This window comes from Penaeus vannamei, chromosome 34, assembly GCF_042767895.1.
Source record: "Penaeus vannamei isolate JL-2024 chromosome 34, ASM4276789v1, whole genome shotgun sequence".
Lineage (NCBI taxonomy): Eukaryota > Metazoa > Arthropoda > Malacostraca > Decapoda > Penaeidae > Penaeus > Penaeus vannamei.
In genome coordinates, this window is record NC_091582.1 from 22,483,516 (window position 1) to 22,503,515 (window position 20,000).

Consider the following 20,000-nt stretch of genomic DNA (forward strand, 5'->3'; position numbering starts at 1 on the left):
TAAAAACTTATCTTCACCAGAACTAGTGACCTTGTATGGGATTTAGACACAGAAACATTCTCCTTCAATAAGATCACGAGGTTTTAGTTACTTATGGTCCTACAACGTGGTCTTTCATTTAGGTTAAGTTACTCCTTTGTTTGTGTTTCTGTATCGAAGAAAACGCGTCTCCGTTTTCTTTGAATCCATGTACCTAATTGTATTTTTGTTTTGGTTCATTATTTGTTTCTAATTTTGTATATGTAAGCTAGTTTGCATTTGTCTATGCATCTAATCTTGTGTATGATGGAATGAATTGGTTGATAGTCGTGCAGAAGCTAAATAGCTATAACAGAATTTGAAATTTGTGAGAAAAAAATCAGAGTTGGAAGTATTCTTCTTGTGCAATCAGCTGCATATTAGCTATGACGTCACAAAATATGCGGTGACCACCACTCACGATACCTTTACAGACTTTGGCATATTTTCATCTCATTCTGTGTAGTGTTACTAATAGCAATTATATTACAGTGAATTGCGTTCATAGAAATATAATTGACAATTGTTTTGTATACATCTTTGGCATATATTTTTTTCACATAAATATAGATGCATTTATACTGTATACTTAGAATGAAAGATCTCTTAATGATTGAAACTTTATTTCACACACACACACACACACACACACACACACACACACACACACACACACACACACACACACACACACACACACACACACACACACACACACACACACACACACACACACACACACACACACACGTGTGGTGAATAATGTTGAAAATAGCTGATACACATTTTTATGAGATAAGATGTGACTAAACAATGGAGATAAGTTTACAGTCCTTTATATCCCAACACTTATGCAATAGAATGTGTTGATCGAAATTTTCCTTTATTTTTAAATAATTTAACATGTATTAACTTTCTCAGTTTCTTTCCTTTCATCCTTTTCTCTCCTATTCCATGATTATCTCCTTCCTCTTTTTGCTCTTTTTTTGGAATTCCATCCTTTTTGCTCGCTCCTTCCGATCTTACTACTCTCCCTCCATCTTTCTCTCTCCTTCCTGTTCTACCGACCTTTCTCCATTTTTTCCTCTCTTATCTTGCACATTCTCTCTCTCCACTCTGTTCCCCTTTTCCCCGCGCCTCTTTCTCTTTTCATTCCATCCTTTTTCTCTTCTCTCCTTATCCTACCGATCTTCTATCTTTTCTCTCTTACTTCCTCCTTCTCTCTCTTTTTTCCCCACCTTCCCGGTACCCTGTCCCTCCCTCTCTTCCTCTCTTTTCTCATATCGTAATTATGTTTATTTGATTCCACTCTCTTTTTTCCCAGTCTGTGTGTCGGCGTCACATCCATGCCTGGGCTGTCTTGGTGCTGAGCGCAGCCACGCTGGCGCTGGCGGCGGCGGCGGTGGCCTCGGGAAGCCATCGGCGTAGCTTCGAGCGGCCTTTGGCGACCCATAACACCCTCGTGGGGATTGGTTCCTCCCCCAAAAGAAGCGCAGGGCCTGTGGCTCCCACTGCCCCCCGTACACAGGAAGAGCAACAGCAGACAACGCCACCCGGTAACTGGTGCAAGGTTTCTCGAAATGAACTGGTTTTAGAATTAGAAAGCGCCTTGAGTGCTTAAGTAACATTAGACCCACGCTGCAGCAAGGGAGCTCCGAGAGTTGCAGTTCATGGTACTGTTCGACCTACGTGCGCGTCACAGTTACCTAGTCATGCTACTACAAATTGTTCTTGAATAGGAGAGGTCTTGAATATTGCGGAGAGATTACGCGTAACCAAGAAGACGCAAGTAGATAAGCAGTTTCTTGGGTTCCGTTCATGAGTTTTCTTTTGGTATTCAAGAGCTCGAGTTCTTCACATAAAGCCGTAAACCCAACAATATTTATATTATTTCAGTATGGAAATATAATAGGAAAAAAAAAGAAAAATACCTTAACCTAAGGCGTCTTTCTCAGGCATCCTCCGAAGACCTGTTTCGGCGGAGGAGGCCGAGCCCGAGACTGCCGGAGCGGCCGAGACCCCCCTGCTGCTGGCCAGCCCGAGGCCCTCAGACGATGAGGCAGCGAATTCGAGTCGAGCCGAATCTGGCGCCCCGACGGAGAGGGCGTCCGCTCGAGGCCCGAGGTTCATCGGGAAGTTCAAGGACTGGTACGAGGGGAAGGGGAAGGAGAAGAAAGAGGAAGAGGACAGAGACATCGTCGTCATCACGACCGGCACGGGCGGCCACGACCACCATTATCCCAGTCCGCACCACCACCACCAGCCCATCGTGCAGCCCATCATCATCGGGACCGGGAGCCACGGACACGGACACGAACACCATCACCCTGTCGTCCTCACCAAGACGCAGTACGTCACAGTCCCTCACGCAGTCGCCGTCACTTTCACGGAAACAGTCACTCAAGCAAGGCCTTCAATTCTGGTGCACAAGACCCACGTGGCGCCGTCCTATATGACTGCGTACGTGACGAAATCTCACGTACATGCCTACGTAACGCCCTCCCATGTGCACATCCAGGAGCCACACACGGTTCAGCCGGTCATCCTCGGCATTGAGTCGCACGGTTCAGGCTCTGACTGGGGGTGGGACATGCTGGGCCACGGGGCGCACGGCCATGACGACGGCGGCCACGTGGTGTATGTGATGAGGCCGAAGCCCCCCGCCCACGAGGCCACGGGCGGCGCACACATCGTCATCCAAGAGCAAGAGGCCTCACCCCACATCATGGACAAGGGCGTCCAGAAAATCAAGGACGCGTTCAGCGGCATTTACAAGATAGGAGAGGGAATCGGCAGCAGCGTGACCTCGCTTTTCAAGAGGGAAAAGGCGGACGAGGCCGAGGTGATCGTGATCGAGCAGCCCCACGTCGTGACGGTGACGGCGTCCAAACCCGTCGTGACGCACACGGTGATGGTGCAGCATGCGACGCCCCAAATGCCGGCCCACTTCGATGTGCCAAAGAGGACGGTGACGCTGACGCATCCGTATGTTTAAGGTAGAGCTAGGGATTGTACTTGCTCTTCAAATTGTAATTGTACATTCAGATTATATCTATAAATCCCTTTCCAGCGCAGTGTCCAATATCTATCAATATGTTTATATATATACATACATATATATATATATATATATATATATATATATATATATATATATATATATATTTATTCATTAGAATAAATATATATGTATCATTTCTTTCACGAACATCTCAGTGTTTTCAAAATCGTACATCTAGATATATGATAGTTCTTTGTTACATGCATATATTGGCTTTATTTACAGGAAGTCCATCTCTATGTATACACTGTGGTTGGCAACGTAGACAACAGTGATCGAAGGGCATCGCCTACCGCAGTTTCATCCAATTAGCCTTATGTTTGTTTACGATTGACAACACGCCAAACTGCGCTGTTCAGTCGTTCCAGGGTAATTCCGATGTTTGGTAGATCATTAGGGCTTGAAAGAGTAGGATAATTATTTATTGTATAGTTATTAAGGACTACTTGTTAGAGTTATTTATTTATCCGCTTGTTTTATTTATTGCAATTATTTATTTCTCTGTTGTATTTATTGCAGTTATTTGTGTAATTGCTTGTATTAATACAACTATTTTATACCATAATGGACATTTTATTCTCCTTTTATCATGAAATTTTGATTAAAAAACTTCTCTGTACAGACTAATATAAAGTCCTAAGTTAAAAAAAGCCTTGTATTACACTACAGATGAAACATAAAAAGCAAAGTGTATCTGTTTTTTTTTTTCATTCATTTACTTTTTTTCTTTTTAATCCAAATGTATTTATGTCATCGTCTCACTCCCTACCTTGCAATAAATTCACGAGGACCCCGAAGCCTCCAGATTACTATCAGTGGTGCATAGAAGTCACCACAGCGCAGTTGCTATTCACTATATATAAAAATTCTAGGTAATATAAAACCTCTGTCGGTAGTCAATCATATGTTCCTCCCAATACAAAGTTATTAGATTTGTTTAAGATTCGGCCCCAGCTTTACACCAACAAAATCTCTCTTTGAAATCTCTTTCAGTGTGGACTTTCTAAAAACAATTAGCACATGTTTCGAGTATTTCCTTCTTATATATCAATTTCCTATTCTACTCAAGTATCTCCTACCTGTAAACATGAACACAACTCGTTACTAAAACTGTTATCCGTAAACACGAAAACACCACACCAAGCACAGGAAAACTAAAAAAAAAAAAAAAAAAAAAAAAACAGGCAATAAACTGACAATACTTCAGACGCATCAATCCTTATCATCCTCTCTTATATACAAGGGGTGGCCAACCAGTCGATCGCGATTGACTGGTCGATTGCAAGCCTGTTTTAAGTCGATCAGACTACTGTCTGTTGATAATTCGTTCTTCAGAGGTTGCCATGCAAATAGCTGCAATAGCATATCCAAGTAATCATGATAGTTGGATTATTATATTTCTCTTTTTTTCTGGGAATAAGTTATATTTATATTTATAATGATGTTACACTGTTAGTGACATGTATGGCTGGTAGGTCGCATCAGGGAAAATGTAGAAAAAGTAGATCATATCTCACAAAAGGTTGGCCACCCCTGAAATATGTCTTGATATTATAGCGTGAATAAGATCAGCCAACGTCAAGCACTATTAATAGTAGCGCTTAGATGTTGTTGCCTTGTTGGCGAAAATATCATGCTACGTAAGGAAAACATCACAAGAAAATCTGAAAACCTATAAACATTTCACTGGCTGTTTTCTAATCGTTTATGCCTGCTTCAGTTTTCTACCGTCACAGTTTTCCGATCACCCATAAAACCAGTTTTTAAGCCATACAAGCCCCTTGGACAGATTTCACGAGGCCGTAGTTGCTTAGTAGGTCTAGCAACTGACCTTGGGTTCGCGAGAACACGAATTCAAGCTTTCGAATCCCAGCTTCCACCTTTTCTCTTTGTGAGGGTTTTACCTCGATGTCCGGAGTGTGTTAACTTCCTAGCAAAGATAACGAAGAAAAAGAAGATAAAAATTACTATGACTTCTACCTTGCTTACAGTTTGCTTCAGACCTGATTCGAAGCTTAGTGTGAGATTCTGGAAGAAGCAGACAGTCATAAATATACATTTTACACATCATCTTGCAGGAATTTCGTTCTGAAATAATTCATAAAAAACACATACTCTTCATCATTTGCATTCTCCACAGCTAGTTAATCAAGAAATTCAAGTCTACAGATACCAAACAAATGGAAAATGGAAATTTCATTTTCATATGAGAAATCATAGAAACTCAAAGACAAAGGCACGAAAACGAATATAAACTGGCAATAAAAAGATAAATACTTGGCAAAGAAAAGCGTGCCCTACACTATACAAATTAGAAACCCATAGTTTTTATATGGCAACGAGTTTTTTTCCCTTACACACTGGGAATGATGTCTCCCTCTCTCTCTCTCTCTCTCCCTGTCTCTCTCTCTGTGAGTGAGTGTGTGTGTGTGTATGTGTGTCACTCACCCTCTCTCTCTCTCTCTCTGCCTGTCTCACTCACCCTCTCCCTCTCTCTCTCTCTCTGTATGTGTGTGTGTGTGTGTCTCACCCATCCTCTCTCTCTCTCTCTCTCTCTCTCTCTCTCTCTCTCTCTCTCTCTCTCTCTCTCTCTCTCTCTCTCTCTCTCTCTCTCTCTCTCTCTCTCTCTCTCTCCCTCCCTCCCTCCCTCCCCCGCCCCCCCTCTTTCTCTCTCTCTCTCATAAGCTAGTTCGTTAGACCCGTAATCACCAGGTAAACCGATACCCATCAGGTAAGAATGGACAGACTGTTGTTTTCCGGTTTTGCCGCCCTACTGAGATGTAGCCAGACAGCCTGTACCCATGTGCGTGTGCCCGCGTGCGTGTGTGTGTGTGTGTGTGTGTGTGTGTGTGTGTGTGTGTGTGTGTGTGTGTGTGTGTGTGTGTGTGTGTCTAGATAGATAGGTATAGAGATAATTTTTTCCCCGTTTTGCTGTTCTATTTCGTACTAGCATCCACAGGTTATGTAACAGACGTCGCCCTGTGTATGTTTGCCTTGATTAGGTGCAAAGTTGTGCCTATGAATACCGGCTTCAGTAGGGACTCGTAAAGTTATCCGGACTCGTGGCTTTCACATCTGGCTTTCTCTCATTCTGTTTTTTTCTCAGCTTCTTTCTGTTTCTATGCTATACTAGTCATACCGCAGATGTACTTAGGATATGCAAAATGGCCAGTTTCGTGTATGCAAAAGAGCATATTCCATGTCGTTAATATCCACTTTGCACAATGGATATTGCTTGTTGTTGGTTTTACTTTCTCTCTCTCTCTCTCTATCTTTTTCTCCCTTTCTCTCTTTCTTTCTCTCCATGTCGTTAATATCCACTTTGCACAAAGGATATTGCCTGTTGCTGGTTTTACTTTCTTACTTTCTCTCTCTCTCTCTCTCTTTCTCTCTCTCTCTCTCTCTCTCTCTCTCTCTCTCTTTCTCTCTATCTCTCTCTCTCTCTCTGTATCTCTCTCTCTCTCCCTCTCTCCCTCTCTCTCTCTCTCTCCCTATCTCTCTCTCTCCCTCCCCCCCCTCTCTCTCTCAACTTATTTTAAAATTCTTATTTTTATATGTAGTGATCAGAGTACTTCAAAGTATAAGTTCTTTAAAGAAAATAGTAAATGTTTAAGAAAAACAGACCCTAAAGAAGATCGGGAATGAATAAAACAGGAAAAGGTAAATCGGAAATATTGGAAGGAAAATGGAAAATAATTTAGGGAAAATGGGTAATCACCAATCGATTTTGGGAGCTAATAGACTATAATCCAAAAGGGAAATGGGATTTGTACCAACTAGATACTGAAATTCCAGCAGCCGGTTCATGTTGCGCGCCACCTACACGATAGCAATTTCAACGCATCGTAAGTAGTGAGCTGAAAGTGACGGAATTTCGGTGACTTCAATGCCGGGCAAGTTCTGATCCGGCGGCCCGAAGTCTGAGTGTGATTGGTGTAAACAGAATTGATCAAGGAAGTTCAAGGGCGAGAAGGAAGTTCAAGGAAGGGAATGAAGTTCAGAGAAGGGACGGAAGTTCAGAGAAGTTCAGAGAAGTTCAGGGAAGGCAAGGAAGATCATGGACGAGAAGGAAGTTCAAAGCAGGGAAGGAAGTTCAGAGAAGTTCAGGGAAGGGAAGAAATATCAAGGAAGGGAAGGAAGTTCAGGAAAGGGAAAGAAGATTATAGAAGGGAAGGAAGAGAAGGAATTTCAAAGAAGTTCAGGAAAGGGAAAGAAGTTCAACGAAACGAAGGAATTTTAAGGAAGCTCAGGGAAGGGAAAGAAGATCACAGAAGGGAAGGAAGAGAAGGAATTTCAATGAAGTTCAAAGGAATTTCAAAGAAGTTCAAGGATGGGAAGGAATTTGTAAGGAAGTTCAAGGAAGTTCAGAGAAGTTTAGGGAAGGGAAGGAAATTCAAGGAAGAGAAGGGATTTTTGTGGTTCATAGGTACAATACCCTCATAAGAACCCAAATGCAGTGTAGGGAAAGAAGGGAGAATAAAAATTTCTATAAAAGTTCCATAAACTTCAGTAATACAAACTGTAATATAAATATCCTTTACAAATATTACTAACATATCCTTATATTAGATTATAATAAATATATATTTTACTTCTTCTCTTTGATAAGTGATAATTTTCACACATTTTCACACCTAGACAACAATATCCTAGAGCGGTTTTTAAGTGTAGATTCTTCCATTTTTTCTCGTCATTTTACGAGAGAGTTTTATAGTTGAATAAAAAATCATGATCAAGAAAATCAAGAAACTCAGATTCTTTCTCTTGAGGCTATTGAAGAATCTGAAGCGTTTTCTTGGGGAATGAGAGGCAGGCGGTAGGCCTACGATTCCGTTTTCTATGCTGTCGACCGCCGATCCCGTTTTCTGTGTTGTCAACCGCCGATCCCGTTTTCTATGTTGTCAATCGCCGATTCCGTTTTCTATTCTGTCAACCGCCGATCCCGTTTTCTATGCTGCCAACCGCCGATTCCGTTTTCTATGCTGCCAACCGCCGATTCCGGTTTCTATGTTGTCAGCCGTCGATCCCATTTTCTATGTTGTCAACCGCCGATTCCGTTTTCTATGCTGTCAACCGCAGTGTGTGCAGCCGGGCGGTTTATCTGTAAAAGAGGATTGCATACGTCAGAAAAAAATGGGAATTCTATATACAGATCCAAGATATCAGAGTTTCAACAAGAATACAATTTCTCTCTCACATAGACATAGCGATGAGACTTTAACATCTATGAATTAAACCCAAACCGACATAGATTTAATGCCAAAAGCGCCCCTCTGATCCCTCACCATTTTTGATGTTGAGCGCGTCCATCTTCAGCGTGCTCTTCTGCAGCTCGAAATGCCCCTGGCCCGAGTAAGTCCCCTTGATGTGGGTCTGCGTGATGGGGTTATCCTCGTGTAGCGTTATGGTGTGGGTGATTGTGGGCTGGGTGTGGGGGTGCATCACACTCACAGTGACGGGGTGAGGCTCCTGAATGAAGACATGGGAAGGCGTCACGTAGGTGGGTATGTAGGGGGGTACCACGTGGGTAGGGGGGTGGGTCTGAGTCACGAAAGCCGTTACCACGGACGGCGTCACGTAAGTAGGGGCATGGGTTTGCGTCACGTAGGTAGTTGTTACGGAGGTGACGTAAGAAGGTGCATGGGACTGCGTCACATAGGCAGTTACAACGGATGACATCACGTAAGTAGGGGTAAGGGAGTGTGTGATGTAGGTTGTTGTAACAGACGTCACGTAAGTAGGTGCGTGGGACTGAGTGACGTAAGTAGTTACAGCAGATGACGTCACATAGGCCGTTACAACAGATGGCGTCACGTACGTCACATGGGACGTCTGGACCACGACAGAGGGCGTTGTGCGCGTGATCGTCTCCGTGTGCGTGACGGCGATTGGTTGAGGGACTGTGACGTACTGTGTGACGGGGCGAGTGACAACCACAGGGTGCTCGTGCGCGTGAGTCACAGACCCGATGAGGACGGGGACGTGGTGGTGGGCAGGGGGGTAGTGGGCGTGGGGCGCCGGGCCCGTGGCAATCACCACGATCTCCCTCTCCTTGTCCTTGTCCTTCTCCTTTTCCCTCCCGCGGTACCAGTCCTTGAACCTCCCGACGAACTTCGGCTCTCGAACCGACTCGTACTCCGTCGCGATAGCGTTGGACTCGACCCGACTCGAGTTTCCTCCTTCGTCGCTCGAGTTCTTCGGGCTGACTTGCGCCGAAGGAGTCTCGGGCGATCTCTCTCGTTCCGCGAACTCGGGACTCTGCTGGGACTCTGGGAAAGAGGTCATAGAAAACGGGTGTTTCTTCTTATTAATTCATCTTTTATTTTCTATGAGAATTATAAGGTTTAATGTTATGATGTTCTCTGAGGATAACTCAATGAGCTAATCTGAATCAATAATGCGTAACTGTATTCAAAGAATAATTCATGATTAGAGCGATTGTCTTGAAGCGACGCGTCTGTTGACGGCAATTCCACGCAATACTTTTGAGAAACCTTGTTCAAGGCTCACCAGACGGCGCGCGGGGAGCCGCATGCCCTAGAGACCTCGTACCTCTGTAGTAGAAGGAACTAGGTCCATCCAGGTTGTAGTAGCTCGTCGAAGGCCTCTCCTCCGAGGTCAGTGGCCCGATCTGGCTTCTCGCGGCCGCCGTCGCCAGCGCGGCTGCGCTCAGCACCACGACAGCCCAGCCGTGGCTGTGGCGCCGGCACTCGAGCTGGGAAGGCAGAATCATGTGAGGAAGCTAACACTTTCATCAAATCATTTTCATCATGAACTTGTCAACGCTGTCAGTCATCCTCACATATATATGTATATATATACATATATATGTACATATATATAAATATATATATATATATATATATATATATATATATATATATATATATATATATATATAGCACATACCTTACACGTACTTAATTATATATAAATGCCCTCGCATCATTGCATTTGCATACTACATTGCACTTGAACGGAAGGTGAGGATGACTGACAGCAAGTTGACAAGCTGTTGATGAAAATTATTTGATAACTGGCAGGTGAGTGATGCTCATCACGTAAAACACAACGTTTCGGACATATTTCATTCTCCCAATTATCACGAACCTCCCAAGAAAATACAAGCTTAAAGTAATATACAAAAAACTAAAAAAAATATATATATATATATAAATGGAAATAATATCGTTATACCTTAAAACACGCCATGATATGCAATTAAGAAAACAATTAAATAAAGTAGACATGATCTACGAATACCGGATACTTTGAAAGAGGATATGCCAGGGCAACACGCCTTAAAGTGACTGTGGTTATGGATTTGCAGGATTGGATTACATGCGAACTCTATTTTCACTAGTTGTTTGTTGTCAAATCTACTGTATAATGTATTTTATTTTATGATGTATTTTATAAAATCTACAGTATAAAATTGTTATATTTTATTTTATGATGTATTTTTCTATATTATCATTACCATTGTTATTTTTTTAAGGATATGTCTTTGGCGCAGAAATAGCGTATGTGTACCGTACGGATTTATGTTTGTATATATGTCATTACTGAATGGATGTAAATACATGTGTGCGTATATACTTTCTACTTACGCGTATTAAAGATAAGACAAATTCTCAAAAAAGAAAAACTCACCGACGTGCCCGAAATCTCGAAATAATTTCCAAATCGGCAACTCACCATGGTCAGCTGAATCCAAGAATTTAGTAATTCGACGCAACGCAAACTCTCCTTCACGTAACTTCAAGCAGAGTCATCAAAGGGGCGTCCTTAGCGGAACAGCGTGCGATCCGGACTGGCGTATAGGGTAAAGTCGCTAGCCAGTGAACCATCTTTTCGTCTGTAGAGTAAGAAAAAAAACTCACCCAGGCTCGGTTGCCGGTGACGGATAAATCGTCATGTTTTTTTTCTCTCCCTCGGTTTACAGGAGGGTAATGAAATCTTTGAGACGGTGTCGTAATGTATAAAATCGTAGCCGTTTTTTGCAACAAGTAATAAAGCCGTATTCATAATAAACTGATTTACTTTCTGCCCATACGTATTGACATAGCCGTCTACCCAAAAGAAAGTGCCACGGTTTTTCACCCAAAAAAAGTGAAATGCTAAAAAAAGAAAAGCCTTATTCGACGTCTTATTTTTCTATGGGTTAGGGGCGAGTGGGTATGCCTGACTCAGGTAAGTTTTTATTCATCATTCCGTTTCACTGCTTGTATCTGTGTACACAAACATACGTACATCTATACGCACACACCTTAACACGTCCCATCCTGTGTACACATATCTAAAGTGCGAGACATCATGGATATATAAGTCTGGGTATGATGCATTCACGTCAATGTAGGTATCTATCGATGCATTGAAGTGCTTGCATGTTTATGGACCTCACACTACAGTCTAATATGCATAATTGTGAAAGAAAAAGAGTTATATTTCTGTATGAGTGTGTTACCACACTTTATTACTTCATGTATATATGTATATGTCTCTCTCTCTCCCTTTCTCTCTTTCTGTCTGTCTCTCTCTCTTTCTCTCTCTCTCTCTCTCTCTCTCTCTCTCTCTCTCTCTCTCTCCCTCTCTCTCTCTCTCACTCTCACTCTCTCACTCTCTCTCTCTCTCTCTCTCTCTCTCTCTCTCTCTCTCTCTCTCTCTCTCTCTCTCTCTCTCTCTCTCTCTCTCTCTCTCTCTCTCTCTCTTTCTCTCTCTCTCTCTCTCTCTCTCTCTCTCTATCTTTCTATATCTATCCATCCATTTATGCATCTGCTTTCTTTCCTATCTATCTATATATGAAATCTACGACATCGAAATCATAGATATTGTAGGATTTTTTCTCTTGAACATCATGCTCCCTTTTTTCAGACTTTTATTTTTTCTACATTGCATCGATTTATTTCGTTATATTAAAAAAAAACGGTCATTAAGTCGTATTAAAAATGGTGAGGATTTACTGAACGTTATATCAAACACCCAAAAAAATCGTAAGCTATAAATTTGCTCCGTTAATTGAATTATTGACAGAGGATAATGCACAGAAAAGGAAAGAAAAAAAAGAAAGTATTAAAAGTTAATAGAAGAAAAATACTAAAAAGTAACTGGCGTAATATCCCGTTCTAATTGGGAGCGGCGGGGGGCGTAATATTACGTCCTAGTTGGGAACGGCGGGGGGCATAATATTACGTCCTAGATGGGAACGACGGGGGGCCTAATATTACGTGTCTGACGTTTAAGATTAATAACTGGAAAGTGTTCTCACGTCGCTGAAACAAAATATGCCTAGACATCTGTATTTGGGCCATATAATAATTTCTCTATGGGAGTCAATATTTGCATGTCTTGTGAATGAAGGAAGTCGTCCTCAAACGTTTTAACGGGAATTTTGGGAATAATTCTAATGAGGAAAAAATTTGGAACTGCGTTGCGTCGGAATCTTATTTTATCTGTTAAAAAAGAAAAAAAAAAGAAAAAAAAACACAAATGTCTCAAATTACATTCACAAAAATAATTCAAGCGTATCATAATTCGTCTCTATAATGGCTCGTCTCTATAATGGCTTGTAATGTGACCGCATTCGTATGGAGAATGCAGTGTTGCCATTCGAGCGATTTTCCCGCTAGATTTAAAGCCTGTGAGTTATTATTTATCGGGAAAATTTTGAAGGTTTAATCTACATTTAGCGAATTTGTCAAAGTCCTTTTTCTGGCGGGAAAATAAGGAAATTTTGCGTCTAGCGATATTCAACGTCCTGTCTAGCGGTTTTGTGGAAATATCAATGGCAACACTATGGAGATATAGCAACTTAGCGCTACGTTCAGTCAAGAATTTTCACTCTTGATCCGAAACAAGTCTTGACTGAGGTACGTGTGAACGAGTTTCTTTTTCTTTTTTCTTTTTTTTCTTTTTTTGTTCGTCACTTTTTCCACCATTTTCGACTCTTTCTTAATTGGCCCGTTTGGCTTGCAGAGAGGGGGGGGGGAGGGGGGAGGAGGCGAAGGGGCGTTGCCTCTGGGTATCCAAAGAGGGGGGGGGCAGGGTGCATCCAATGAGAGAGGGACGTAAGATCCTGAATTTGAAATTTATCTTTAGATCGAAGAAAGTGTTTATCTCATGCTTCATCCACGTTTATATATACGAAATATCTTTTAAAGATAAGAGTAAACTTCAGTCTTTATCCCATATAATAAATGCCAATGATATGCAAAGATGATAATGGGATCATACAGTATCATATGAATATATATATACATACATATATATATATATATATATATATATATATATATATATATACATATATATTATATATATTATATATATATTATATATATTATATATATATATATGTATATGTATATATTTCTATAAATGAAATATTTACCTTATACAGATATATCTTATTTGAAGTTATATACACATTATACATCATACATGAACGATCCCTGTGATCTGAGCGCCCCTGGTGGCAGAATGTAGAACGACTGAAAGTGGAAAATTTTATTTTATTCTCACATGCTCTGCCTACATACCCATCACCATGGCACCCATGAACATCCCAACATATCTCTTTTCTCATACTATTTCTCAGTACCAGGCCTTATTCTTGGGTATTTGGGGCGTATAATATAGGAATTGGGCACCGGGCGTTACCAGACCTCTGCAGGCCAAGTGGTGTTGGACCAGGTAACGTTGCTGCTTCTCAAGGTCGTTCAGATTGGTATGGACTTTTTTTTTTCTAGATTTGCAGATGCTTTAAGTTCGGTCTCTCTCTCTCTCTCTCTCTCTCTCTCTCTCTCTCTCTCTCTCTCTCTCTATCTATCTATCTATCTATCTATCTATGTATCTATGGTGATAATATTATTATTATTGTTTAATCAGTCAATTAAATATTGCCTATCTTACCTGCCTTATGCTGCTTTGCTTGACGGCAGACTCGTAGAGATTCAAAGTTGATTGATAGAAATATAAACAAACAATTGGGTGTAAGTTAATATCTTAATTCATTCCATTTATAACGTATTCCATTTGTAAAGTAACAGCTTTGGAGTCTGATAAACAAGCAATGAAACAATCAGGTTCATAGGAGATATAACGACGAATAACATTACGTTCTGCAAGGAATAACACGAAGGCACTTTTGATCCGAGGCGGGAAATTTGAATTTTCAAGCGAGGCAATCGAAAGTGGTGTGACACGCCCCCTAATCAACATTACGGTAAACCTGTGGGGCTGCCTTGTGTTTCGTTCAGTGTGTTGACTATTGAAACCCCTTCGGAAATGTCTCTGCGCTTCTCAAGTGTCCGCTGTTTTTCGTTTCTTTTCGATTTGTTTTGTTTTTGAGGGTGAACGGCTTACAATGTTCCCTGCAATCGGCAAATAAAAGCATTGGCCTGATTTTGGAGTTTTGAACCTCATGCATGTGTAACAACAATGACAAATAAACAAAACATAAATAAAGAAATAAAAAAAAACATGGTTTAGGTGAAAAGTCGAAGGCAGAAAAAACAGGATAAATGAGAGTTGTTTGTGCGACCTCCACAAGACAGCAAGGAAGTAAGTATGTGATACCAAAACTCGACGAACAAGCGTGGTGAGAGATACAAGACGGAGCTGGAAGTCTAGTGCAAAAGGACCCCTTTCATGTCTAGCCCGTGTACTGTTATTTATGAAGAAGAAAAGTGATACGAAAGACAATGTTTTCTTGTTTTCTGTTTCTTGAGAATTCCAGTCAGTGCACTGGAGTGATGGTGTTAGGACTAAACTTCCGGAATAACGAAGTTAAAAAGTGCATATGAATCCTGAACTGAAATTCTGATAAGACTGTGAATTCATACATATCTGCATATGAAGAACAAGAAACTGTCAAAGAACAGCACAGTAACACCATGTTCACTGTAAATTGCTAGCCTATGTACCCTCATAGAGATGCGCTTTACATTTTGATTATAGTGGATTGTAAAGGATACTGAACACCGCATATAAGGAACATCTTTGAGAACAAGACTGAAACCTCACCAGATAGAACAAAGCAACTAAGAACCGGTCAGGAATTCAAGTCAGAGCTGGTGCTTTTGACGACGAGAATCCTACGGCTGGTGTGCTGCTTGACTTTGATTATGTTAATAAGTCTTCGAGATCAAACAGAAACTAAAAAATACGAGACCACGAGCAGATTTCTTTACCTACTTTTGCTTGTAGATTTTCAAATATAGGACAAAAAGCGTACATGATTTACCTGTTACATGGAAAACAACTGCAGGTTTTTAATCAGGTTATGTAAGAGAGCAACTCACATTCTACAGTCTTAGAAGGAGAATTCTAGAAGAATACATCAATTGGGATGATGTTTAGAACAAAGCTTGCAAGAACCGATTTGTTTCTTATACCGATGGGTTTCTACCAAGGTCTGAAATTGAGTATTTATTTGTAATCTTATTAAACAACTATACTAATGGATATTCGTAGCGGGAAAATATATGGAGAATTGCTGTTTCCCGATGATATTATCATAAGAATAAGATCTACAAGACATATATTATGAAAAATATGACGAAAAACGCGTGAAATTTAACATAGAAAACGGAAGTAATCTGAGCAGTCGAGAAGGGGGAACTTTGATATCATTACAAAATTATTGAATAACAGAAGCTCTGATCAGTTTTGTGATAAAAGGAAGCTAAAGAAAATGGAAAGGAAAGAAATGTCAAAGCCCATCTACAATAAAACCATGTCATCAAGTTGAAAGTGAAGTTACACAATACCTCTACGGTATTTTAGACGAGGCTCATCAGAAAGAAAAGGGGAAAAAAAACATCTATTGATAAGTACTGCAATGACCATGGTTTGGTTTACAGACGTACTTTCGGTAAGATATAGAAGGGAGTGTGAGTGTAAATGTCCTTTGGACATGAAGTGAAGCGAAAGGATATCCTATTTAAGGACCGCCGTGGATGTAACAGAGATAAAAAAGCGTGTAGGATAAAGGATAAAATGACTGGAATATGTGAATCAAATGGATACTAAAACCCTATAAAAGAAGAAAGAAAAGAAGAATCAAAGGATGAATCTATTGGAGGAGGGTTCAAGGATGAGAAAGACGATGAAGAATCTCGAGCGAAGATAATAATAACTCATTGGCAACAGGAACATGTACTGTCGACTGTAGTTAATTTTGTTGCACACAGATGGCTCCACAAGAAAGCAACCCGAGCCAAAAAAGTGATTATCGATACTGTTGATATTGAAATTATGTTTCTTATAACGTTATTGAAATACATAAATAAAATCCAGAAATCACGGAAAGGGTAAAGTGAAATTATATACCATCCGCAGATTTATAGAGAGAAGTAAAAAAGATATTGAAGCTTGTGGAAGTCTGTGTAAGCAAAGATGAGAAACTAAGATCACAATGGACATGGCTTATACATGGTAACAGTTCGGCACAATGGGTTAATCATAAATGAAGAAATGACAGGTAATAAAACTTTCCTCTGATGTTATTTTAACTGTCTTTATTCCATAAATAACAGCAATGTGAATGTTTCATCACAAACATTTTGTTTAACCCGAAATACAAAACGGAAAATACAAGTAACAAGTGGAATAAATATCATCTTAGACGATCTAAAAACAAAACAAAACAGAAAACAGATTGTTAAGAGAAAAACAAGTAACAAATACTATAAATACTCCATAAATATTGTCTACAGAATACCCCATCCCCCCTTTAAAGAAATACAGAAAAATACTTACACAAGAAGAGTGAGAAATATTTAGGCCGTAACAATAAAATGGCAATATCAAAACCCTACAGGCTGGTTAGTTCCACTGGAGTAATGATAGACCAGCTGTTTCATTCTTTAGTAAACATTTTCTATATGGTGTTTTTTTTTAGTCATTTGAATATATAGTTTATTTATGTCACCAAAGTCTTCAGAGTAACAAGACATCTATCTGTTTATCTATCTATATGTTTGGATTTGCATTTATAAATAGATAAAATGATAACAATAATAATAATAAATGAGAGAAATTGCCATTTTATTCTACTTGAATATGAGGTTTGAATGTGAGGTTTGTAAATCCAGGCAATGGACTTTCTGTTCTTTTTTTTCCCTTCTCCTTTCTTCTTTCCTTTTTCTTTTCTTTTCTTTTTTTTCTTTCTTCTGCCTTTTTGGATTTTCTTCTTCCCTTTTCTTTTCTTTTTTTCATATTCTCTCTTTTCTTTCCTGTTTTCTTTTTTTTCCTTTCTTATTTTCTACTTTTTATGTTTTTTTTCTTTTTTCCTTTTTTTCACTTCTTCTTCTTCACTTGGTCCTTACATGCAGTGTGTACAGCCCGGCGTTTTTACTGTGAAAACGTTTAAATGATAATTAATATGATAATGCTAAGGATCATGATGATGATAATAATAATAATAATAATAATAATAATAATAATAATAATAATAATAATAATAATAACAGTAATAATAATAGTGATAAAAATAATGATAATCATGATAAAAGAAAAAAAAATATGATAAGAACAACGGCACTAATGATAATGATAATATACAAATGCTAATAGTAATGTGGATAATGATGGAAATAACATTGACAGGTAACCACAATGAGAGTGAAATTAACAATGTGTTTGAATATACAAACACTACGCTAAAAAGATTAATACTTTGTAAAACGAGGCATTTTGAAAAGTGAGTTAAATTGACATCTTGTGCTTTTGAAAGTATCTTGTGGCAGAAATTCAAATTCATTTCGGACCCATATTCAAAATTCAGATTCAGTTCAAACAAAATTCAAAATTCAAAATTCAGATTCAGTTCAAACAAAATTCTAAATTCAGATTTAGTTAGAAAAAAAATCAAAAATCAAAATTCAAAATTCAGATTCAGTTAGAAAAACAAATTCAAAATTCAAAATTCAGATTCAGTTCAAAATTCAAAATTCAGATTCAGTTAGAAAAAACAAATTCAAAATTCAAAATTCAGATTCAGTTAGAAAAACAAATTCAAAATTCAGTTCGACTCGATTTGAAAAAATCGAATCGAACCGAAATTCAGAATTCAAATTGCGAGCCAATCATCTTCCTCGTCTCCTCACCTGTGGCCGTCGTTATGGTTGCAGTGTAGGTCGCAGGTCTCGCCACGGTCATGCTCCTGCCGACCTGGAGGTGCCCCTGGCCCGCGAAGATCCCCTTGACGTAGCCGTGCACGTGGGGCTTCGACTTCTGCAGCATCACCGTGTGGGTCACCGTGGGCTTGGACGCCGGCACCGTGACCGTGTGGGGCTGGTGCAGCATGATCACTTGGGTTTCGTCTTTGCCGAAGAGCGACGAGACCTGGCTGTCGAACTTGTCCTTGATTCCCTTCCCCACGCTGTAGATGCCGCTGAAGGTGTCCTTGATCGACTGGATGCCCTTGTTGAGCACGTGGCCGGGGGACTCGACGACCATCACCTCGGACGTGGTCGGCTTGCCCCCCGACCCCGCGCTCGGCACCTCCTGGATCACGATCTGGGACGAGGCCGCGCCCCCGGAGCCGTGGCCGGGCTTCATCAGGTACACCACGTGCTCCCCGCCGCTGCTCGCGCTGACCTCGCCCTCCCCGAAGATGTCCCAGCCCCAGTCCGCCTCGTGCGACCCCATGGTGACGGTCACGGGCTCCAGCGTGTGGGGCTCCTGGATGAACACGTGGGAAGGGGTCATGTACGCCGATAGGGTCGTGTGCACCAGAATATGTGACGACGTCGCGAAGTCTTGCATGACTGTTTCCGTGACGGTGACGGCGACAGGGTGAGCAACCGTGACGTAGTGTGTGACAGGTTTTGTAATGACGATCGGTTGATCGCCCTGGCCGATGCCGCCGCCGGTTCCGATGATGATGGGCTGCACGAAGGGCGGCTGGTGGTAGAAGGGCACGTGGTGGTGGTGGCCGTGGCCATCCAGGTGGCCGCCGGTCGAGAGGTGGCTGTTGATGACGATGCCGGTGGGGTCTTCCTTCTCCGGCTCCTTCCCCTTGTACCACGCCTTGAGCTTCTCCATGAGCCTCCCCTTGCGGTCAGTCTCGCTCCCGGACCCCGCAGCCACGGCCACGCTCTCGTTCGCTGCCTTGGCCCCCGCGGGCGTTGCGATGGCTAACGGAGCCACGGGCGGGCCGACGGGTTTGGCCGCTGCCGCCTTCCTCTCCGCCCCTGAGGAAGAAGATGCCGTTCAGAAGATGCGGATGATGGCGGTTTAAGACTAAGGAGGAAATTATACTGATAACGAGTGATGGAAAGGATAAATATAAGGAATAACGATGGTAACAGTTGCTTTCTTGTAACTATATAATAGAGATAGTAATGATGATGATAATAATAGGTTTTACCAATATTATACTGTTGCAAGTAAGGCTATTATCAGCTATTATCCCCCTTCTCCTTGTTATCATGAAAGTTTAAGAAAACAATAGCTTCAAATTAGAAGCGGCTAAATGTTGAGATACGAAGCCAACGTTGTTATATAATATAAAAGGTATCTTCACACTCACATTATCATCTTTTTTGAGAACAAACGGAACATATTTTTCTTGATGTTTGTGAAAGAAATTATCAAATGGCTTAAGAATTCTAGAAATCTTATAGTGATACCATGTCAGTTGTTTTACTCACATCGTAACTGTTGATATGAAAATGATTCATTATTCCCGGTCACAAATCACGCCATTGGAGAGGGCAAGACAACCCAAGCCCCAAGTTCCTCAAAGTATCTCCCTCCTCCCCTATGGAGAAAACTCCGACGAAACCCGAGCTGAGCGCCCAGCCGCCCAGTCGCTTTCTAATAATGGAACCAGTTCATTTTGAGAAACGTTACGCCTGACTCACCGGGCGGTGTTGCCTGTTGTCGCTCCTCCTGGGCGCTGGGAATGGCAGGA

General features: G+C 41.0%; 1 protein-coding gene across 1 annotated transcript in view; it reads right to left on the bottom strand.

Moving 5' to 3' along the window:
* Positions 1–16,585: 16,585 nt before the first annotated feature.
* Positions 16,586–20,000, bottom strand: part of LOC113807176 (uncharacterized) — a 9,669-nt gene continuing 6,254 nt past the window's right edge. The window contains exons 2-4 of the mRNA XM_027358391.2: positions 19,951–20,000; positions 18,190–19,278; positions 16,586–17,437 (exon numbers count right to left, since the gene is read on the bottom strand). The exon at positions 19,951–20,000 is cut by the window's right edge and continues 206 nt beyond it. Of these exons, the coding sequence (XP_027214192.2) occupies positions 17,406–17,437; positions 18,190–19,278; positions 19,951–20,000 (1,171 nt within the window). The 3' untranslated portion in view covers positions 16,586–17,405. The remainder of the gene's footprint in view (positions 17,438–18,189; positions 19,279–19,950) is intronic.